Source organism: Dipodomys spectabilis, unplaced genomic scaffold (assembly GCF_019054845.1).
Source record: "Dipodomys spectabilis isolate Male_0828 unplaced genomic scaffold, ASM1905484v1 ptg000207l, whole genome shotgun sequence".
Taxonomy (NCBI): Eukaryota; Metazoa; Chordata; class Mammalia; order Rodentia; family Heteromyidae; genus Dipodomys; species Dipodomys spectabilis.
The window spans coordinates 6,765,289-6,790,170 of record NW_024870884.1 but is presented as its reverse complement, the minus strand read 5'-3'; the positions used below and the strand labels follow the sequence as shown (position 1 = coordinate 6,790,170).

The 24,882-nt window shown below is 38.3% G+C and overlaps 1 protein-coding gene across 2 annotated transcripts in view; it reads right to left on the bottom strand.

Annotated features, from left to right (window-relative positions):
• The window catches only part of Reep3 (receptor accessory protein 3), a 77,052-nt gene that overhangs the window by 5,431 nt on the left and 46,739 nt on the right, over positions 1-24,882 (bottom strand). Inside the window, exons 4-8 of one of the 2 annotated variants that reach the window (XR_006150139.1) lie at positions 23,148-23,268; positions 22,540-22,653; positions 13,272-13,419; positions 3,387-3,532; positions 2,057-2,769 (exon numbers count right to left, since the gene is read on the bottom strand). Coding sequence is in view for 1 of the 2 variants with exons in the window: in XM_042696334.1 (XP_042552268.1) it covers positions 2,713-2,769; positions 3,387-3,532; positions 13,272-13,419; positions 22,540-22,653; positions 23,148-23,268 (586 nt within the window). In the remaining variant the exon portion in view is untranslated. Of the gene's footprint in view, positions 1-1,588; positions 2,770-3,386; positions 3,533-13,271; positions 13,420-22,539; positions 22,654-23,147; positions 23,269-24,882 lie in introns of those variants that run through there. The other variant, XM_042696334.1, reaches the window with a different exon arrangement.

Genomic DNA, 24,882 nt, shown 5'->3' with positions numbered 1-24,882 from the left:
GCCTCATGCATGTAAGGCAAGAACTCCACCACTGAGCCACCTTCCCAACCCCAAGAAAAGATCAATTCTTATGCCTAAACAAATCTGGGAGATGGCTAAGTATTAGTAAATAAGTTGAATGGATGTATAGTAAAATACTAGTAGGCTGTAATTTCTGGATCAATTCCAACAGTTATCAAAACAGTGCCCTAAATGGGCTTGTGCATCTAATGGCCATGCCCCAAGTAGCAGCGGGGGGTGGAGAAGAGCAAGGCACTGTCATGTATGAATAAATTTACATCTCTTAAAATCAGTAGACTTAAAAGCAGAGAAACAAACAACAAAAAGAATCTGTTTCTTTTAAGACATAAAGAAAGCAAAAACATATAAGCTTATTTTCAAATAAAGTCATGCTGAAACACACTGTAAGGACAGAACCAAATTTAAGAAATGTAAAATGAGAGTAAGAAAATGGTAGAAGAAAATGGTAGTAACTGTGTGTAAGGTGTTAATAGCTGAAATTTAGAAGAGACAGACTGGTGAATGTGGAGGAGAACAATGTCACAGAAGGAACTGCACCCTGTCTCTCAGATTTTACTGTCTTTGATAAATGAGTTTGCTTCTAGAAGATAAATAATGTTTCAAATTTAAGATAGTATATGAACATGAGTTTATTACAGGACAGTGCAAGGTTGGTGCATACTAAGCATGCTCTGCATCACCTTAGCTCATCCCCAGAACCAATAACTGAGACTAGAGTTGAAAAGACTAAAATGGTACCAATCAGCCCTTCACAAGTAATATTCTCAGTACAAAGTCACTTACATGACCTTATCAGGCAATCTGAGATGTAATTGCCTCTGTGTAGTAAAAACAAGCATGATTTAGCAGACAAGCCCAGTACTACGCAAAGTTAATAATGCCATCTCCCAAGAGCTTCTAATTAAGTTTGAAAGAGTCCTTCTAGAAATGAAGAGGTTAAAAATTAGTTGTGGTAGATGGAGATATTGATAGAATTAAATTTTTTTTTTTAAAAAAAAAAGGAATGAATTTTCACTTGGTGGTATGCATCAAGAGATAGTCTACAATATCCCGACAGTAGTCAACAGGCAATGGATGAATGATCCCCAGATACTCCTGAATGAATATTCTGTAGCCAGTCAAAACTTGAGTCCCTTGAAAGACTTGAGTCTTCTTGAAAGGTAGGAAGGTTGAAGATCTCACAAATCTCTCTTATGTTTCTTTAGGGCAAGCAAGTACAATGGATAGTATAATAAATACAGATTTGATTATTGAACATCAAAACCATTACCAAAGATATGCTGATTTTGAGGTACAACCTCAAAAATATCTCTAAATTGATTAGATTACAAAATGCTAATTTTTCAAATAGCCTGTGATGTGTAGGATTAATGATATCTGTATTTTACACTAGTACTACTCACCTTCAGGAATTGTTTTGGCCAAAAAAATTCAAATGATTTTAGTCTACCAGATTTATAAACCAGCAGCATGTGTCTACTGCAAGCTTGTGAATAAACTGATTATTGGAGGTGTATATATATAGTGCTGGAACTGAATGAGGCTTGAACTGTGGATCTTGTATGGCTTTTTCCATTCACAAATAGCACCATACCACCTCAGCCATACCTTTACTTGCTTCAGTTCTGACTTTTTGCTGGTTGTTTAGAAATTCAGTCTTGAGGACTTTTCCGTCCAGCCAGAAAAGTCCACAGACGTCAGCCTCTTGAGTAGCTAGGGTTATAGGTGATGCCAAACTGACTACTGGGTAATTTTACGGAATAGGAGGTATCTATGTGCCGCACTGGTCTCTTTATTTCATAAAAGCGACCATTTTTAGGACTGAAAAATGTAATTGGTGCTGACAGGCTTACTTCAACTGCATTTTGTATCTAAATATGAAAAACTGGCTAGTGTTTAAAATAACTTTTTTACTTGTACAGAGATAATTAAAAACTGAACAATTAGGCAAAATTTTATATTATAACTCCCACAAATTTAAAAAATAAAACCCATAGAAAAAAGGAGATGATGCATTTTAAGGCATAAATTCGACATGTCAGAGTATGACAATGATAAAACAGTGACAATAAAATTTAAACTCAATGTACAGTTGTCAGATAAGTAAACAGTTCTCAAATGTGCAAAACTAGTCAGGAAAGTGCTAGATAGATACCTGGTTTTCAAATATTTAAGAGTTTTCAGTTAATGTTAAGTATTAGAAAGGTAAAAATTTAAAGAATATATAAAAAGTACTTTATGATCTTACATTATGTCCTTTGTCTATCACAGCCCAGTCACAAGCCTATTTCATTACAATCCGCATGTGATAGAGATAACACAGATGGAGGTAAACACAATGAAACACAACAATGGTTATCTTGCACCATAAAGAGACTCTTCAAGTATACTCTGGATTTTTGTGTAATCTTGAGTCCCAGGCACTTAATGCTGCCTTTGAAAACAGCTAACATGATTTTCCATGATCTGATCTTTACATTAATAAACCTTGGATAACTACCTTGAGTAGGCAGTATCAGAAATCGTTAAGCAAAAACTATTTAAATCCACCATAGTAAATACTATCACTGCTACAAGCCAAAGAATTAACGTGTAAATCCTAAATATATCATGATAGAAAATGAGCTCCACCTCCCAGCCCAAAGTGACTTATTAGCATTATTTATCTTAGGACATATGAAGTGTAGATGACTAAAAATACACTTGTGGTCTCTTCTTCACTTTGTATTTTAGGGAACCATACCGCACCTGAAGAGAAAAATGTATTATTAAACACACTGAGTACTTTTTAAACTTAAATAGGTCATAACAGTATATAACCATATTAACTTTTTAACTTTCCAGACACATAGAATCAGAATCAGTTCTCTATATTTCAATTTAAGTGTTTATAAAACAGCAGTACTTTCATAAACTCATAAAAATGTAGTCAGTATGTTGATACTAGATAGGCACAGATTATCGCTGATAACAAAACATTGTTTTATTATTTGTTTTGCTTAGTACAGTAACAATGAACACTGATCCTTCATGCTTTCTGGGTGTAAAGATCATTTATCATTTTGGGTAAAACTTCTACCAATCATCATATAGAAATGGCTGAAGGCAAACCTATGTACTTTTTCAGCAGCTTTCCTTATTTATTCACAGAGCTAGCACTGGGTATTCATGACAATGCCCACATAGGAGTTGCCATTTTCAAATCCCAGAGAGAAAAAACATTTCCAGACATCCTGATACATCGGATCCAAACTAAGAACAATAAGTATATGTTACTGACAGCGCTCCCATTCCACCCCTAATGATAATGCAGCAGGGAAATCCTGGGAATACTAATCAGGAAAAAGGATGCACACGTGACTGACCTCCTTGCGGCCTTTGACCGTTTTCACTGATTTCATGCTTTGGGATCTTCGCAGCCCTTTGTGTGTCAACATCTCATCATCTGAATATGGACCTTCGGCTTCTTCATCCGTTTTCTCACCTCGATCTTTCAGTGGAATTCCATAAGCTAAACAAGTTGTCAAAAACAGCATGATTTAGTAAGAGGACACTGGTGAGGCAGGCTTTTCCCTCCACATCTGTCTGGCATTTGTTGGGTTACTTTCTCTTTCTTATCTTTCTGCTCTATTATAGATGGAGGAAGATCACTACTCATTTCCTCCAGGAAGTTCCTATATACTTAGGGCCTGGGTGCTGTCCCAGAGCTTTTTTGCTCAAGGCTAGTGCTCTGCCACTTGTGTCACAGCTTCCTGATTTTTGGTAGTTAATTGGAGGTAAGAGTCTTCATGGACTTTCCAGCTGGGGCTGGTTTTGAACCTCAATTTTGGGAGTATGGAGCTAGCTAAAAAACAAAAGTGGCAGGTACCCCTAGGTACCTAGTCTTAGACCTAAAGAAAAAAAAAACAAAAAACCTTGATCCTTAGATCACAGCCTCGTAAGTAGCTAGAATTATAGGCGAGAGCCACAGGTGTCCAGCTCTTAACACTTTTATTTTTGTCAGTCATGGGGCTTGAACTCAGGGCTGAGGCCTTGTCCGAGCTTTTTTACTCAAGGCTAGCACTTGACCACTTGGAGCTACAAATATATTTCTGGTTTTTAGGTGGTTAATTGGAGATAAGAGTCTCAAGGGGGCTGGGAAGGTGGCTCAGTGATACAGCACTTGCTTTGCATGCATGAGGCCCTGGGTTTGAATCCTTAGCACCACATACACAGAAAAAACCAGAAGTGGCACTGTGGTTCTAGTGGTAGAGCACTAGCCTTGAGCTGAAGAGGTGAGTGACAGTGCCCAGGCCCAGAGTTCAAGCCCCATGACCAACAAAACAAAACAAAACAAAAAGGCCTCAAGGACTTTCCTGCCCTGGATGGCTGCAAACCGCAATCCTCATATCTCAGCCTCCTGAGTAGTAAGATCACAAGTGTGAGCCACCAGCACCCATTTTAATACATACTTTTATATTAAAAACAAAGCACCTTTACTTTTGAGTAGGTAATACTTTCATTGTTTTTTTTTTAAATTAGAGAATATATCTGGATATATTGTGAAATCTCTTCTTATCTGTTCTCCTTTTCATGAATTCTAAACCATCCAAGTCATTTGTGGTTTTGACTTTAGTTAGAATTTGAGGACTGCCCCATATCCACCTTGTATGCTGGGAATGTTAAGATGAACCAAGAAGGACCCAAAGGGGCTACAACTTTGGATGAGAAAAGTTGCTGGAGGCAGCATGCAGATGTTAAGACTTCGTTGCAGCTGTTCAGATAAAACCCAGCCAAGTAAGCTACAGTAATTAGAAACACCACAGGCTATGATGACAGATGTAGGTCAGAGAAAACAGCCAGCATCAAGAAGGTCAGTGAGAGATCCTGTGTGGGCTAACAGGGTGCAAGCAACAAAGACTTACTATTGCCCAATATGAAAACATGCAGGCAGGCTGGTTGTTTTAAGGAAGTCTGAGAGTATCAAGGGGCTGGAACTCAGGGGCAAGAGCACTCCCATCTCTGAAGAAGAGGTTGAGGAACTTCAGCATCATAATTACCTGGACAACTTATCAACACAGATTGCTAGACTACACTTCCAGAGTTAATGATTCAGCATGCCTGGGGTGGAGCTTGGACTTGCATCTTTAACAAGTCTCCAGGTGATGCTTTATGCTAATGAACCCCTAGTTTGAAAACCACAGCCTGAGGCTCCCAGTGTGAGCAAGACCAGGGCTAACCTACAGCAGCCAGAATACAGAACAAGGTAGGCTATCCAGACAGGTTGAAGTTCCCAGGCTCCAAGAAATCTCACATTCTCCTCCCATAAAGATAAGGAGCATATGTACATAAATCATCTTGTGAGGGAAAAGTAGAAGGGTTTCTAGGCTCAGGGGCAGGCGAACAGTACACTCCTTACAAGTGAAGAAAAACACTGAACAAATGATTAGTCCTGCTCTCCTAGGATATGGCCAATTTGAGACTCACTATACAAACCATGAACAGTTGTTAATAAGCTTCTTACCCTCATAATAACATAAACAACTTTAATTATATATTAGGCAAGTACTATTTCATGCTGCCAGACTTTGGTGTTAGAAAGTAGGAAGTATATGGAAGTATAATCAATCATTATTTAGGTCAAAATAATTTGTTTCCCTGCAGCAGTTAAAAGAAGCATGTTCTGGGGAGAAGACAGTGCAGGCAGGGTGCTGGGGTGGCTGAGAAGCAAGACTGCTTGGAAAAAATGAAGTAGGAGAGGTCTGGGTCATAGACTTTAGGAAATGCTCCCAATATAAGATGTGTGTGTGTGCGCGCATTTAATATTTATTTTTGTCAGTCATGGGGCTTGAACTCAGGGCCTGGGTACTGTCCCTGAGCTCTTTTGCTCAAGGCCAGTGCTTTACCACTTAGAGCTACAGCTCCATTTCTGGTTTTTGAGTGGTTAACTGGAGATAAGAGTCTCATGGGGACTTTTCTGGTTGGGCTGGCTTTGAACAGTGATCCTCATATCTTAACCTCCTGAATAGCTAGGATAACAAGCATGAGCCATTGGTACTCAGCTTAGGCAGTTTTAAATTTCTTCATTTTCCTTTCTTCACTTGCCAAAATTTTATTTACAATCACAATTCTTAGGAAAGTAAACCACAAAAATTTGTTTTCAAGTTGTTATTTTTAGATGTTGTATTTACCTATCTATGTTTCTATGTATCTACCTACCTACTTTCCAATCAAATATTCTATGCAGTGCCTATAACTGAGCCCAGAGCTTTGCTAAGGTAATTAATCTACCATTGAGCAACACACCAAGCCTACATTATATTTTTATTTCTATTGCTATTGTTTATATAATCCCTGACCCTATGGTAAAACAGAATGGGATTCAAGCACAGAGCCGTGCTTTTTTAATTCCTTCTAATTTTTGGAAGATTAGGAATCAGAACTGAAAGAATTACAATTTCAATCTGGGCTCTGGCTCACATCTGTAATTCTAGCTACTTAGCAAGCTGAGATCAAATGAATCATAATTTGAAGGCAATAAAAGTCCATGAGACCTCCATCTCATCCTACAAGCTAGTCATGGTGGTATGTGTCTGTCATCCTAGCTATACAAGAAGCATAAATAGGAGGATCATAGTCTGGGCCTGGGAGGGTGAGAGAGGGGGATGGAGCAAGATCCTGTGTGAAAAATAATGAAAGCAAAACACACTACAGGCATGGATCAAGTTGAAGAGCATCTGTCTGCCTATCAAGTACAAGGATCTGAGTCCATGAAATTTCACTCAACATTGTAATCTTCCCTTCTCTAACAGATACAAACAACAAGTTGGTTAAACAAACTAGTCTTTCTCACCTTTTTATATTCAGCTAGAAAAATAATATTGGCTTTCTAAATTTAGTCTCATAAAAGTGATAGAGTTGATATTCCATAATCATTAAAAAAGTCTATTATATATGAATATGTGTACTAAGTTATCAGGTTATAATGATTAAAAAAAAAAGGACACAGCTGTGTTTTTATGCCCTCTAACGGGGGAACTAGACTGCAGTGGGCACTGCAATACTATAATGGAAACTGTAAACGAAGATAAGAAGGTGAAGTGGGGGTGGGGCAGGAGAAAAAATCTTCAGGAGCCTGGCTAAGCTAAGTCCTCAAAGGCTCATGATTGATGGAGTTGGAGAAGAAGGCTGGGGAGTTATTGTACCATGTTACGGAGTTTGGACTTCATCAGAGAGAAACTTTAGGGGTTCAAGGTATTGAAGTATATTTTAAGTTGAAAGATAATATGATTAGATTTGAGTTTTGTAAAAGCATTCTTCCTGTATTTTGGAGAATGAACTAGAAATGGATGATACTGAAAGAAGGGAACTGTATTGGGCAAGTTAGAAGTGTCAAAGTCTGCCAGGTGCTAGTAGCTCAGGCCTGTGACAGACCAGCTCAGCTGCAGCACTGGGACCGACAGGACAGGGATCTGGGGATAGGTGGACAAAGAAATGTTGAAGTGACAAACAGACACAGACTCAAAAGAGTTGCATCTGAGTGTATCTTTGAGGAGAATTAACATTTTTATACAGTGTGTGATTGTGACATAGATTCTTTATTTAAGCATGTAATCAATTTTTAAGAAAAGTAAAGCATTGGTGGATTACATGAAAATTGATGACTATCCCATCAACTGTTTAAGCTAAGTGGTGCGAAACAAGTCTAGCATATAGTTTAATAGAATGTGTCATCTATTCAGCCTTTTTATGTTTAATAATTAACAAACCTAAGACAGGGCTGTACTTATATTGTACTCTTTTTATTTTTTCCATATATTTTTAAGTCCCTTTGAAACCATCCAAAAAACCACTTCCAGGTTGAGTCAGGCATTCTCCGTTTCCTATTATTTTAATCCCAATATTTGTTCACATAAATTTCTAATTGTTATTTTAAACTATATTATTGTTGTTTTAATAATAAACACTATAATGGTCTAGATCTACCTAATCTTTGTATAAAATCTAATGAATTCCAAAATACCCTTTTTCCTTTTACATTAATCCATCTGTTTTCATCTTTATAAGCTCCTGTATAAGGCAATGGTTCATCGGTCGGTTCAGGAAATGTGATATCACTAACTTTATATTTTTTGGGAAACCACCATCTATTCCCTATAATGTAAGCTAGACTAAACTTAATCATAACTGTTGGGGGAATCTTTCTTTTCCTTTTATTATTAGGGGTCCCTTTTTCTAGAACTCTCTGAGCTTCTGGGTTAACTCCTTCTAGCTTAGTTTAATTCATTAATTCTGCCTGTTGTAACATATCTGGAAATTTTAAGTTTCTGTATTTACTATGTGTGAGCTGCAAAACTGCTTGTGAAGTTGTAGGAGTTTCTGGAGGCAGCGTCACATCAGATGATAGATTGATTGGGGCATTGCCCACATTTAATCTTTGGTCCTAGTCTTTATTATTCAGAGAAGCTGTCTCTATTGGACTGGAAAGAAACAACATGCTCTGTTCGCGGATCAATAGAAAAATAGCCAAAACGAGAATAAAGGCAACGAATGTACAGCCAAGAAGAATATAGTAAGAATAAAGGTAGAGGCTATAAAGGTGCAGCCAAGTGTATGGAAAGCCTTGAACACCTCCTTCCTGCAGGCATGCTTCCTTGAAGCTCTTTGTCTACCGGGATCTCTCATGCAGACTCCGCAGGAGGTGGCGTGGCACATGCCTGTAAGCCCTGCTTAAGAGGCTGAGATACAGAAGATTGAGGCTTGAAGCCAGCCCAGGTAGGAAAGTCCTTGAGACTCTATCTCCAAAATAACTAACAAAAAGTAGGTCTGATGGTGTGGCTCAAGGGACAGATTATAAACTGAGCACATGCAGCAAATATGAGTCCCTGAGTTCAAAATCTAAGTACTAGTGAAAAAAAGAACAAAAGAAAGACAGGACGAAAGAAAGAAAAAGAAAGAAAGAAAAAAGAGAAAGGGAAATGACAAAATCCAGAAAAAGCAGTGAAATGTTGGATTTACTAGGAGTTGAAACTGACAGGGGTAATCTAGCAATCTATTAAACCAACATCCAACAGAGGAAAAAATAGTCAAATATTTAATTAAAGCTGGTGTCTCATACCTATAATCCTAGCTACTCAAGAAGATGAGATCTGAGGCTCCTGGTTCAAAGCCAGTGAAGATAGGAAAGTCTGTGAGACTCTTATCTCCAATTACCCACCAAAAAGCCAGAAGTGGAGGTGTGGCTCATGTGGTAGAGCACTAGCTTTGAGCAAAAACAGGGATAGCACCCACTCAGGCTCTAGGACTGGCTCAAAACAAAACAAAATTAATAAAAAAATATTTTCGGCCGGCCGGTGGCTCACACCTGTAATCCGAGCTACTCAGGAGGCTGAGATCTGAGGATCATGGTTCAAAGCCAGCCTGGGCAGGAAAATCTGTGAGACTATTATCTCCAATAAAAACCACCGGAATGGAAGTGGTGCTGTGGCCCAAGTGTTAGAGCACTTGACTTGAGCTGAAGAGCTGAGTGACAGTGCTCGGGACCAGAGTTCAAGCCCCACGACCGATCAAAAAAAAAAAAAAAGATCCTATAAAACCACCAGAAAACTGGAAGTGGCTCTATGGTTCAAGTGGTAGAGCACTATCCTTGAGCTGAAGAGCTGAGGGACAGTGCCCAGGCCCAGGGTTCAAGCCCCATGACCAACCAAATATTTATATTTTCACCAGGTGTAAGTAGCTACTCAGGTGGCTGAGATCTGAGGATCATAGTTCAAAGCTAGCCCCCATAGAAAAGTCCCTGTGAAAATCTTACCTCCAATTAACTACTCAAAAACTACAAGTGTCACTGTGGTTCAAAGTGGTAGAGTGCTAGCCTTGAGCAAAAGAGCTCAGGGACAGTGTCCAGGCCCTGAGTTCAAGGCTCATGACAAAAAACAAGAAACAAACAAACAACAACAAAATACTTAAAAATGAGTACCTTAATTATTTTTTAAAAATAAAAGTATCATTTTATTTTGGATTTTCTGAGTAATAAATTAAAAAATTTAAAAGATCATAAAAATTTCATCATTCAGTTACAGTATCAATTAACATTTCAGGAATAGTGTTATAAACTTTCCTCTGTTTATATACATTTAAAAATAGCCTTACATATATTCCTCCATTTTATCATCTACCTTTCTTCCAATATAAGTAAAATAACACACATTCTGGTTATTGGTTTTTTGTTTTTTTGGTCCGGTCATGGGGCCTGAACTCTAGGCCTAGGCACTGTCCCTCAGCTCTTCAGCTCAAGACTAGTGCTCTACCACTTAAGCCACAGCACCACTTCCAGCTTTTTCTGCTATGTGGTGCTAAGGAATCGAACCCAGGGCCTCAGGCATGCAAGGCAAGCGCTCTACCACTGAGCTACCTTCCCAACCCCTGGTTATTGTTTTTAAGAGAGAGAAGAGCGTTTTGACATGGGGTCTGGCTATGTAGCCTAGGCTGGCAAGGAACTACCTCTGTAGCCTCAATTAGCCTCAAAATTTCAATCCCCCTGACTCAGCTTCCAAAACGCTGAGATTATAGGTGTATGCCACCATACCCAATGATACTGTTTTATTACTGCTTTCTCTACAATCTCGATTTGTTTTCATGTCGGTAAATAGATTATCTTTTTGCTGAATAATTTTACTTAGGCCTTTGATTTGTTCCAATATTCATTATAAAAAGTGAGAACATTCTTTTACATATATTTTTGAACGCTTGTATGACTATTTCCTCAAGACATATTCCTAGAAGTTTCTTGCTGAGTTAAAGGAAATAAATGATTACTGCCAGATTGTCATCCAAGAGGATCATCCCATTTTAAACTCCAAGTGCAAGAGAGGCATTTGTGGGTCTCAACATGCTTCCTATGGTGGTTTAAAAATATCTTCATAAATTCTCTGACTCTCTTCTTCCTTTCTTTTAAATCTCACAGGCCTTTGTACTGCTGCAATAAATCACTACCAAAAATGTTACTGCAAAGTCATACAGCGGGGCGGCTGCCAGTGTCTCCTGGGACACTGGCTCTGGAGCCTTCAGCTGCCAGGTAAATGTCTAGCTATGCTCAGAGACCAAGAGACCACACAGAGTTTTGTCTGTGAGGCCCCAGCCATTCAACCCACCTGCTGTTGAACTCTGTCCAGCTCAGACATGTGTGAGCTCTTCTTAGATTATGTATGACTTCAGCACCAGCTGCTGCTTGACCACAGCTGCAGGAGATGCTGAACAAGAAGTGCTTTGCTGAGTCCATTCACCGGACCCCTCCCCATAAGGGAGCAAAATAAGTGATTGTGATTGTCTGCAGCAACTGCTGTGGGTGTTTCGTTACACAGCAATAGATAACTGGAATAGTCACTAATACATTAGTGCATTATTGTTATTTTGATTCACTATTTCACTTTGAAGCTGAAAAATCTTTTTTCTCATGCACTTATTGGTCAGTTGGACTCTTACATTTTGGCTTCATGTAGAAATCTCTCAGTTTTTTTTTCTGTTATGTTTTCTGAGTTGGATGTTGGGCTTACAAAGAATGATGACTCCTAAGATCATAAAAATACATATACTTCTTTTGGGGGAGTAATGTGTGCTGATTCTGAAGCTGAACTCAGAACACAAGGGCGTTCTTTTCAATCACAACTGGAGCTCTACCACTTCAGCCACACCTCCAGTTCTGGCTTTTTGTGTTTATTGGGGATACAAGTTTCTTGGATTTGTCTATCTGGGCTGCCTTCAAATAGATTCTCAGATTTCAGTAGTTTGAGTAGCTAGGATTATAGGTATAAGCCACTGGTGGCTGGCTGGAATTTCTTGCTATGGCTTACTTTCTTACATTTACATCATAGTTTTTAAGACTTTACTTTGAGCTGGGTGCTGGCGGCTCATGCCAGTAATCCTAGCTATTTAGGTATGGCCTGAGTGGCAGAGTACCAGCAAGCTTCTCGTTTTATTTTGAAGCCAGGGTTTGGAGTCTCATGCCTGTACTCCTACTTCCTTGGAAGGCTGAGAACAGAGGATTACAGTTTGAGGCTGCTCTCAATTCATAACTAGGCACACTGGCACATACCTGTGAGAAGTTGAGGTTAGGAGGATCATTGTTCCAGACCAGTAAAGGCAAAAAGTTTTCAGAACTCCAGCTCAATGAAAAATAGTCAGGCATAGAAGTGCACACTTGTCATTTCAACTATGATGGGAAGGCTGAAGTATGCTCTGAGATCAGTTTCAGACCACTGTCTTCCTACCTATGCTCTGCAAAGGTGGGATTACAGATGTACAATCACCACTCCTGGCTTATTTGTTGAGATGGCAGGTTTTCCTAACTTCCTGTACTGGCTAGTCTCAAACTACAATCCCTTTGATCATGGCATGAGCCATGAAAGGAAATATTAAATAGATCTCTATCTTATGCACTTAACAGTTAAGTAGTGAATATCCAGATCTTACTTCTTAGCCTTCTTAAAACTTTTCTCTATGAGAAGATAAAGAAACCATGTCTTATTTACTTGTATGCTTCTCAGGTTATAACATTTAGTTAAAGTTACAGAACAGGGGCTGGGAATGTAGCTTAGTGGTAGAGTGCTTGCTAGCATGCATGAAGCACTGGGTTCCATACCACATAAACAGAAAAAACCGGAAGTGGTGCTGTGGCTCAAGTGGTAGAATGCTAGCTTTGAGCACAGAGAGGCTCAGGGACAGAGCCCAGGCCCTGAGTTCCTGCCCCAGGACTGGTTAAAAAAAAAAAAAAAGTTACAGGTCACAGCAACTATGAGTGCTCATAATTTACAACTCTTGAACTAGAATATGTAATTTCAACATGCTTTCCACTAGATTTATCCTATTTGCAATTTGAGTTATCTTTAAGCATCTGCTTGAACGTTCACCAATATCCTTACTTGTTCACAGGACTCGCAGTAAAGATGGCTCAACTGGAAACCTCCTTAGACATCAGCACACAGTTTGAGCAGACCATACTGGACACAGTTTAGAACCAGTGCTGCTGGTGAGGAACTTACCACATCTTAAGCTTCTAAAAATTCATGGCAGCACAAGAGGATACCACTACTTTCTCAGAGTGAGAATGTCCTTTGTCAGCAAAAGGCAAAATTTGGAGAATAAAAGGCTATAGAAAAATAGAAAACTCAACAATATAAGCTTACAACAAAACCAGTTACCATGTATTATTTTGGTACCCATCTTGAGGGTCAAGCTCAATTATGAAAGTACTGTATAAAAACAAATAAGCATACCTGCTGATTCGCTGGGGGCAGCTTTGCTTTTCTTTTTAGCTTCTGGTAAAGGCTGATATGGTCTTTGTCCCACAGGCTCATCACCCTGGATAGCTGTCAAGTCATGCATACTAAAACTGCGCAAACGCTCTGTTATTGCTCCTTGGCTCTAGTTAATAGAGAAGTGGCATATCCAAGAAAAAATACAAGATGTAATGTGCTTGTACCCAACATTTCAATGTTAAAACATTTCACTATAAAATAAATTAATAGTTATATTAATATCCCTAAACATTTTATTATACAATTTCTAGAAAAGTTGAAAGACTTGTACACTGAACATCATACATGTTAATAACTGGCTATTTTTGTTTTATTGTCTATCTATATTCTAGCTGTCCATTAATCCATTTTGTACTTTAACGAATTTCAAAGTAAGACCCTAGTACATCTCACCCCAAACATTAAGCAACAACACATAAAAAATGTCTGATAGATTACTCTTGGAAAAAAACAGCATCCATATTTGAGTCTTGATTCAACATTCTGTGTTAATGATACTAAAATTAGCACTTTGGGGAATCAAAGTTTATGATCTAAAGGATCCTTCCTTCCTTCCTTCTTTTTTGTGCTGGTCCTGTGTGCAGTTCTTCAGCTTTTGTGGTCAAGGTTAACAATCTACCATATGAGTTTGTTTGTTTCTGGTAGTTAACTGGAGATAAGAATCTCACAGACTTTCCTGCCTTGACTGGCTTTCAACCGTGATCCTCAGATCTCAGCCTCCTGATTAGCTAGGATTAGAGGTGTGAGCCGTGAGCAGCTGGCTTTTCAATGCAAAGGCGCTGTTTTAATGCTAAGTGAAGCCAATAGTACTAGCTCTACTTAGAACAAACTAGAAAAATTAAAAGCCAAAAGATTTTGGATATGAAATGATATTCAGTTTGTGAATTATCTGGTAAAGTGTATTCATTACAATACAATGTGACTTTAAGTTATTTTGTCTTAACTATATGATAGACCCTGGGCACAGATGGATCTTTAGGTTCAGTGATTTTCATCACTGCTCATGTTTGATAGAGACATTTTTTGAACTTCTCAGATGTACCTATACTCCCCCCAAGACTACAAAGCTTTGTATAAATTTTTTCCTAAATTTACTCACCTTAAATTTGCATAGCTTATCTGACTCATTTCTTATTTATAGCTAGATTAAAAATATTCTTCTGAAGGCTCTTTACACTTATTATTTCTTTTTTCACACATGTGAATTTATGCTTGCTTCTAGTTTTAACGTTACCATAGAAACTCATCCATGATAATTCATGTCTAAATTTCCAAGTCAAAGGTGTACAAACATTTAGACATTACTGCTAACTTTTATTTTACCCTTGAAGGAAAAGGACTTGATTCACAGCCTTGATTCAGTACCTTGGGTTATTGGTACCATGCTACGTCAAAACCAAATGTTGTTTTTATACCCCACTTGTGCTTTCCATTTCTGCCTTACTTTTTGAATTGTGATAAGAATGATTAAAGTGCCTATTTCTCCATAAAAATAATTGGATTTCACACATTTAAAAATATTCTTGGCATGGGTTAGTTCATTATATTTGCTTCCTCTTTACTATATATCATTTACTTATTAAACAGATGGCTGACGGGACATTTCAAAGACACATTACAAAGAAGTGACCAGTGTCCATCTGAACAGATGCCTTGTTTTCTCAGAACTGCCATTTTCTTCATCTTGCTTTGAATTTCTGTCAGCAATTGTTGTTGTTTATTACCTGGTGTCCCAACTCCCACAACAAATGGCATGCATACCCATCTCAACCAGAGGTCTATGTTATAGAATGGTCCACAGCACAAGGAAATGAGAAGTGGTAGAAACTTGAGAGGGTGGGGCCTAGTAGAAGGAAGTTAGGTCATTGGGGGTGTGCCTTTGAAGGGAATATCCAGACTTCAGGCCTACCTCTTCCGGTCTTTGCTTCCTGATCCCATGAAATGAGCAGCTAGTGTTACCACTACATGCTGCCCTGCCACTAGTTCAAGCACTAAAACTTACAGACATAATAAACCTTTGCCCTCTATAAGACAATTAAAGCCATTTTGATATAGTAATGGGAAGCTGATTAACATGCTATGTATGATAGGCTCTACTTGAACAGGTATAATTTCTTTTTTTTTCTTTTGGGAGTTGGTCATGTGGCCTGAACTCTGGGCCTGGGCACTGTCCCTCAGCTCTTCAGCTCAAAGCTAGCTAGCACTCTACCACTTGAGCCACAGCACCACTTCTGGCTTTTTCTGCTTATGTGGTGCTGAGGAATCGAACCCAGGGCCTCATGCATGCAAGGCAAGCACTCTACCACTGAGCCACTTTCCCAGCCCCAAGCAGGTATAATTTCTAAGGCAGGCTATGAGTCAAATGTCTTTGAATTAATCTACCTTAGTAGTGTATCATGTATGAACTTTAGTAATTTTAATAAGCATAATCAACAAATATCTTAGGGCTTATCTCACAATGAACTCCCATGCTATTGTTTACTTCCACTGAGGAGTTCTGTATGTTTGCCTACTGGGAAAGAAACTAGAGGAAATAGACAAATCTTTTTTTTTTTTTTGTCGGTCATGGGGCTTGAACTCTGGGCCTGAGCGCTGTCCCTCAGCTCTTCAGCTCAAGGCTAGCGCTCTACCACTTGAGCTACAGCGCCACTTCCCAGACAACTCTTATGTGTCTTCTAGTCTCCTACTTTATATGGTCTAGTTCTGATAGTGAGCATACTAAATGCATTTTTCCTCTGGTACTGGGGTTTGAACTCAGGGCCTTCCTACCTCTTTTGCTTTTGGGCTAGGGTTGAACTATGACCATCTTGTCTCTTCCTTCTGAGTAGATGTAAATTACCACACAAGCTCCTACTCATAATATTTTCTATTACTCTTGTTGCTGAAGACTTTTCCATTTGACTGACATGTTTAATGTGAACATTGGAGTTTACACACAGAGGCTCAGTAGCCAACTACAGGCAGAGTGGATGGCACTGCTGTGGGTACTAGACACCATTCAGGATTAGAAAGGCCTAACTCCAGCATTTGTGATATCTACTTCTGTGTGCATGTGTGTGCATGTGTGTGCACGCACGCGCATGCCAGTCCTGGGGCTTAAACTCAAAGCCACGTGTTCTCTAACTCAGCTTTTCCTCAAACCTGGCACTCTACCACTTAAGCCACACCTCCACTTCTGTCTTTTTAGTGGTTAATTGGAGATAAGAGTTTCATGGACTTTCTTGCCCAGGCTGGCTTCAAACCATAATCCTCAGATCTCAGCCTCCTTAGTAGGTGGAATTATAGGTATAAGCCAAAGGTACCTGGTTCATTCTTCTTCTTCTTTTTTTTTTTTAAATATATTTGTTTATGTGGTACCAAGGAATTGAATCCATAGCCTCATGCATGCCCAGCAAGCACTCTACCACTAAGCCACATTGCCAGCCCTTCTTTATATTCAAATATCTGTCTTTTTCTAAATACTAACTGGTTAAATGGCACATTGAAACAATATTTTGTATTAAATGAAGAGAATTTATTGTGCTTATTAGCACCTTTATATAAAGCTGTCAACCTATTATCTTCATATACATTGTTTTACATAACTCTCACTATCTCATTCAATAATGCATAGCTATTAAACTCTATTTCTTGTTAATCTTTGGCATGTTACATTATAAGTGCAGATAAGGTTAATTCTCAGTGTTTAGAGAAAGATCTTTTTCCTCTTGACATTCGACAATTAATCTGATGAAATCCAGAAGAGCACTGACTGCATTTCCATTAGGGGAATAATACATTTTATTATTACCATTATTATCATTTTGGTGTTGATTCTGGGCTTGAACCTTGGCCTGGGCACTGTTCCCAAGCTTTTGTGCTTGAGGCTAGCTCTCTACCATTTGAGCCACAGCTCCACTTCTGGATTTTTGGTGGTTAATTGGAGATAAGAGTCTCACAGACTTTTCTGTCCAGGCTAGCTCTGAACGGAGATTTTCAGATCTCAGCCTCCTGAGTATTTAGTATTACAGGTGTAAGACACCTCTGCCCAGCTCACATTGGAATATTAAGACAGATGCAATATATGCATCAATATAGAAACTTTTTTCCCTCTGTGTGTGTGTGTGTGTGTGGTGTGTGTGTGTGTGTGTGTGTGTATGTGTGTATCCTGGGGTTTGAACTCAGGCCTTGGGCATTATTCTGAGTTCTTACAGACATGAGCCACTGGCGTCCAGTGAAAACAAGCTTTAAAAAGGAAATATGAATTATTTATAATCACTCCCTAAACTATAAGATATGCTTATGTATATCTCCTTTGGGTTTTTATGACTCATTACATTATTAATACAGGCTTTCTCAACCTTAAGGTTATTGCTTCTTTGGGCTGGACAGTTGTTTTGTGGTGGGAATTGTCCTTTGCTTTTAGAATATCAAGTCGCCTCTGTGCCTCTACTCAATAGATATCAGTGACAACCCAAAATGTCCCTTGGTAATGGTAGTAGTGGGGCACAAAAATCACTCCAGTTGAGAAACACTGTGCCAGAGGTAGTAAAATTGGTATTTAGATCAATGTGGATGATTTTCTGAAAATTTTATGGCTAATTAGTGACAAAATCAAAACTAAAAAAAAAAATGTAGATTAATTCAATGCTCTACAATCCAATGTTCATTATACCAATCTGTTCTTCTTGATTGTAGGAAAAATAGTTTAGTTTTCTTTTCTGTTGTCTAGACGAATGCTATCTTTTTCGGAGGATGATATTTCCTAGTGGCATATTCTCAAATCCTTTCACAAACAGAAAGTCATTAAAACAGAGGGAAGACGTCAAGGATTCTTGATGTAATGATAATCATTTAAAGTCAATTAGATTCAGCAGCTTTATGGGTGAAGCTCTAATTTCTGTTTTTTTTTTTAAATCCACCGAATAATTCATTAAGGAAAGGCTCCTAGAGAAAATTCAGAAATATTTTCACCTATCTTTCACAGGTAGTAATGCTGCTCATGTATATAAGTCACCTGCATTTCTCTGTGAAAAGCCATGGATGCTGAACATTCTCAGCAAAATCCTTGAAGGTCCTTCACATATTTGTGCTTTGCTCAGCCAAAATAAACTTGTACACCGACTTTGCGAACAGATGCCTGGTAATGAGGTCATGGAACCGAGCAATATTTTCAGAAAATTGCTTTACAGTGCAATAAATGTTCTGATTACATTCCTGTTTTCATCTTTAACATGCTCAGGTGGTTCAACCTGGGAAATCTGGTCAGAGGTACTATTGTTCTCTAAAGGTCATACAAAGAGTTCAAGATTTTTTTTAGACTGACAGATATTCTTACATATGGTAAGAATTTTAAGTAAGTCTTATTATTGACTTTCTTGCAGTTTTTCCTTAAAACTGACCTACTTCCTGTTTGAGTTTCAACTCATGAAGTGTCTATTTCAGTGATACTTCTATGACAATACCTGTTTTTGACATCTCCAGAGATGAAACTAATTTTGGCTTTTTAAAAATAAGTGCTATATAACTTGAGAGGCAAATGGTGTCAATGTTATGCAGTGCTGAGCATATTTAATGAGCATTTCTAATGAATAAAATAGATTCCAAGGTGGAATGGCCAATGTTCCTGTGCTGATCATGAGAATGGTAAAGTTGCCTCATATCTAGAGAATTTGTTGAAAGAGTCACAACATTACAAGTGGGGAGAGTTCTAAAAGAAATTTCAATTATGGGGTATGTGTTTCTACTTGCTTTTTAATAGTAACTGATGGCTTTAATGTTTTTCCACTCTGGCCTATGGAACCAGTGAAGTGATTTTAAGACATAAATAATATCTAAAATAATGAATCACAAAGGACAACATGGTAGAGATAGATATAGTGTTACTTTCATAGTAACTTTACAGAAACTTATTTCTGTGAGGTGATGTTTCATGTAATGATGGAGGGCAACCAAAGATAGCTTAACATTTCCAGCTGTGAATACAGACATTAGTGACAGCTAGACAGTGTCGGCGAGCAGGCAGCCATCTATCCTCTTCATGGCTGCCTTCCCAGCACTTTCACTAGAGGACAAATTTAAAACATCCTAATTGGGGAGAAAATAAACACATTTACTTGATTTGTAAAATCAAATTATGTATGTATGTATGTATGTATATACGTATGTATGTATATGGTTTGTTTGTTTTGTGCCAATCCTGGGGCTTGAACTTAGGGTTTGGGCTCTGTTCCTGAGCTTTTTTGCTCAAGGCTGGCACTTTACCAATTGAGCCACAGCTCTACTTCTGGCTTTTTTCTTTTGGTAGTTGGAGAAAAAAAGTCTTCGAGACTTTCCTGCCTGGGCTGGTTTTGAACCACAATCTTCAGATCTCAGCCTGTTGAGTAGCTAGGATTGCAGGTATGAGCTATGGGCATCCAGCTCTGGCTAGTTTTGAACCACAATCCCCAGATCTCAGTAGCTAATATTACTGGCATGAGTCACTGGCACCTGGCAACAATAAATTTTTTAACATGAAAAACTGTAAGTGAGTCTTTAGACTCACTCCACTGAAAATGGAGCCAGTTTAACCCATTGTCCCTTTCTGTCAGACAAGGATTTTAGTTCCCTTCCACTTCCTTTTCTCTCAGGCTCCAATATAGCAAAATCACAGCAGTTAAATCTTTAGTTTGTATTCTAATTATTACAATGCAAATGCTGTTCACTGCTGGGCTGAGTCAGGCTCCACTATTTTCTTTTTTTATAAAACTTTTTTTTCCCCCAGAGTTAATGGTCAAGCCCTTTTTAAAAATTTTCACTTGTTTAGTTATCTACTCTGTTTTACATAGCATCCAACACATTATTCATGGTGATTGGGGCAAATATGCACCTGTTATAGGTACTAGCTGTCTGTGTTGAGTCCTCTGATTGGTCACATCCTGTGCTCTTGCTGGGTTAATTATCACTGTGTAGCATTAATCATATTATATTCTCTTAGCTCCACACTTTGTCCCAGAGCAATTTGTGCTCTGGACTTGCTGCACAGCACCCTTTAGGGGACCCTATCACCTTTAGGGGATCCGATCACCTTCCTTCTGTGTTGGCTTATCTGTTTTCCCAATCCTGGGGTTACCTTTTTTTTTTTTGTGGCTTGTTTTCTAGCTTTTGCAGAACGGATTTGCCTGACAAAGGATATACCTTAGGCAAATTTTATATTGTGTAGGATTAAAATTATATATCCCCAAATCAGACCTTACCATTATAGAAAGCAAACAAGAATATCATGATGGCATGATGGATGGCACTACGTTGTCTTCAAGCTTCCCTGGTCACTATCTAGAATTTAATTACCATCCTGATTCTAGATTCTTTGGATGTCATATGCTTTTGGTTATCCTTAAGAATTTGCTTCTTATGTGTTCTGGATACCTAATGACGTTGCTTACAGTTAGTCATTCTCTTCATTCACGGTACTGAGTACTTTGTGGACCTTGTACTGAAGACTCATGTCCTTCCATTCTATAATATTATCTACATAATTTCTTTTTATTTGAATGATTGTACATGTCTTTCCTTTCAGAAATCCTGGTTGTTGAATGTTGGATCTCCTGGATGATCTATTTTAGCAACACAGAGATCAGGAATGCATTTCCATTAAGCAAGAAATAACATGCAAATGGACTTCTAAAATGAAAATAATTCTCTAAGTTGAAAATGTTGCTGTTTCAGTGCTCATTTACTAGTCTATCTTAATAAAAGAAAACCTTTTGAAAGCAAGCTAACAGGAAAATTATAGTATATTTCATTATATTACTATGTTCTAAGTAATTGTTACTAATATGATTATCATGCATATATAATATAGAACACTGTGTGGTTCATACACTTCCATTTAGTCCTCATTACACCTTGCCAGGTATGAAATTTGAATTTTTCATCCTATGGGTTATATTAACTTTGATAATTGAGCCAATGGTCTCTCCAAAAAATGAAAGTGCCCTCATTTTACATTCCTTCACTATTTCAATTATATAAAATCACCAATTTTTAGCACTGTAATTTAATTTGGGACAACTAAAAGAACCTGATTTAAAAGCAGAATACTACTCACTGTCCTTAAGAGTAAACTCAAACTTTTTACTTGAAGTTAAATAGTATGCATAATATCAAAGTTTAATGGATTCCTACTATACAGAGACAAGTACCATGTTATTATATATACTCTCACAGATAAGCATATTACCCTACTTTATACATGAACTAACTAAGGAACTCAGAAAGTAAACTGTCTACAGTTACTTAGACAGTCACAGTGAGCCCTTTCTGGATATGAAGCCTGTTTTCTTTCCATATCCCACATACTAAAAGCAGTTATGCTATGGTATGCTATGGTATTTAAAATAAACCACACCAATTACTACATGCAAAGAAATCCAAAAGCCATAATGCAAATTTTCACAGAAGACATTCATTTGATAGCTTGGCTTGCAAACACAGCAAATGACATTAGTAATTTACTCGCTAAAATTCCAAGTTTTAAGAATTTTTTTCATGCCTTATTTTGAATAATTAGTTACCTCAAATTGATTGAAGTAGAGATGCAGAAGTAAGCCAGAAATCCTACCAAGATATTGCATGGAGAGAGAGAGAAAGAGAGAGAGAGAGAGAGAGAGTGAGAGAGAGAGAGGAGAGAGAGAGACCAAAGACAGAGAAAGAAGAATGGTCATCTTTACTTAAGGTGATTTAGTCAAACAGTCTCAAAATTAAAAATTTGGAAATTTGGCACAAAATGACATTTTCAGATATGTCATGTTGATTAACTACCTCGCATATTTTAATCAATTAAGAGTTTCAAAATAGAACTATAGAAAACAAAGTGTTAAAGTATCTTTAAAGTTCTCTATTTGTTCTTTATAGGATTACACGAAACATAAACCAAAATTCTGCCACAGCTTCAGAAAATAAAAGCCACCTTTTTTTTTTTTTTGTCCATCATGGGGCTTGAACTCTGGGCCTGAGCACTGTCCCTCAGCTCTTCAGCTCAAGGTGAGCGCGCTAGACCACTTGAGCTACCGCTCCACTTCCGGTTTTCTGGTGGTTTATTGGAGATGAGAGTTTCATGGACTTTCCTCTCTGGGCTGGCTTTGAATCACAATCCTCAGATCTCAGCCTCCTTAGAAGCTAGGATTACAGGTCTGGCTTAAAAAGCCACCTTTCCTTATCTGTTGACAATGTGACTTCGAAAAAAAAAGGCAGATGACGAATTTACCTTCACTGCAGCAGTGACAGCAGCAGTAGCTGCCAAGTTTAAACCTTGCCGTCCGAAGTTCACCATGGTCTCATAGCCTCGCTCCTTTGCCTGCACGATATAATCATCAATTTCCTGGGAAAGCAAAAGCAGATGAGGGTAGATGTCAATTTTATTTAGAAGTAGTGTTATGAAGTGCCCCCCTCCCCCGCCCAATAATAGGGCTTTCTCTTCACAGTAATTTTACTAACGTTGCAGTATTAAAAAGACATGCTGACATGCATTTCTCAGAGTGATGTATAGAAATAGCTTATAAATATGTATATTCTATGTATATGTTATATATTCATATATTTGTGTATATATACACACACAAACACACACACACATACACACACACACATAGATACACACACCTTTTTTTTTTGCCAGTCCTGGAGCTTGAACCCTGGGCCTGGGCACTGCCCCTGAGCTTTTGCTCAAGGCTAGCACTCTACCACTTAAGCCACAGCACCACTTCTGGTTTCTGTTTATATGGGACTGAGGAATTGAACCCAGGTCTCCAGGCATGCTAGGCAAGCACTCTACCACTAAGACATATTCCCAGCCTGGAAATAACATATACTTACCCTTTCCTTTGAAGAAAGAAGTGGATGAAGGAATTTTCTATATATTAAACTTGCTCCTTTGGTATAGGGAGAGAGCAGCCATATGACAAAGGCGATCTTCAGCTCATAGTACAAGGGAAACCTAGCAAGAAAAAAATTAGGAGAAAATCTGCTAGTGAAAAATGAAATCACAAACTATGTGGAAATCATAAACATTTTAGAAAGTTTAGTCACTATGTTAAGTTTGCACATGGAAAAGTTAGTGATCAGAGAAACAACCAAAATGGAATTGACAAATTCATTAAAACAAAACAAAACTATAGTTGAGTAAATTATACAGTAAATTGATCCCTGCAGAGATTCACACCTTCCTTTACGAGATTCCTCTGATGCAAGAAGCACAGGAAAGCTGCCAAACTGACCGTGGCAGTTCAGGGAGGGCATTAACAGCATTTAGCTCTGGTAGTAAGGTACACCAACCCTGTCTACAGAGCCAAACTTCTATAGACGTACATGAGAATACCTCCAAACATCAGCATATAACCAATGTGTATCACTCCAATATGTATATCTCCTTTGGCTGGGAAAATTCTACTTTCTTTTTCTTTCTTTTTTTTTTTTGCCAGTCCTGGGGCTTGAACTGGGCCTTGGCACTGTCTGGAGCTTCTTTTGCTCTAGGCTAGCACTTTTGCACTTGAGCCACAGTGCCCCTTCTGGCTTTTTTTTTGTTGCTGTTGTTTGTTTATGTGGTACTGAGGAATTGAACCCAAGGCTTCATGAATGCCAGGCAAGCACTCTACCACTAAGGGAAACTTCCACTTTCACTTGGCTGGAATTACAAATTCTACTTGCAAGTGAAGGGGTGAAGGGAATCGCTAGTACAGTAGAGTTGGAATTAGGGTTAAACAGCTATACCATTTTCCATGTGACTTTGCAGTGCTTTCCTGCAGGCCAAGGACATTGCCCAACCAGACAGGCTTAGCCACATGCTTTGCTTTGCTAACAGAATGTGAATGTGACATATGTCACACACAAATGGAAGCTAGGAATGGCCTTTGACTCTCTCACCCCATTTCTTTCAACCTTTTGCTTTAAGCTTTAGCCTTCTGTCATGGGAACAGCTGCTTCCTCAGCTTAGGTCCTGAAAGGAGACTTAAAGCTGAGCCAAGTCCCACAAAGCTGTAGCTAACCATTTACCCACAGGCTGTTTGAGCAAGAAATAAATGTTTGTTGTTCTAAACTACTGTGCTTCAGGCTATTTTGTTGTCATACTAAATGTTAATGAATATACTTTGAGTATATCAGCATCTTGTGGCCCACCAAGACACTAAGATACAGGATACTCTGAGCAAGGGTGGTAGTATGTCAGACAGGTAGCATGTGGTATAGGGGTGACTATGGGTACCATCAACGAAGCATCTCTGCTTTGTGGCCTTCTATCATTTGTGTTCAACATTTCCCACACTTTCTAATAGTTTATACAGGCTACATTTGAAATCAGAAGAAATGAGAAGACATAAAGAAAAAGAACGTTAATACTTAGAATGAACGTTAGACACTTAGAATGATTTGGAGTGTTTTGCCAGTTAAAAACAAACAGAAAAAAATTATCTCAAATCTCTAGGTCAAAAAGAAGTAAATGAATAGCTTTGTGATAGAGCGAAGAAAATGTATTTCAAATCAAAAAAGAAAGATGGGGGTTTGGAGTGTGTACACTTAATATGGGGGTGGCGCTAGGTTCAACCTCCCACACAAA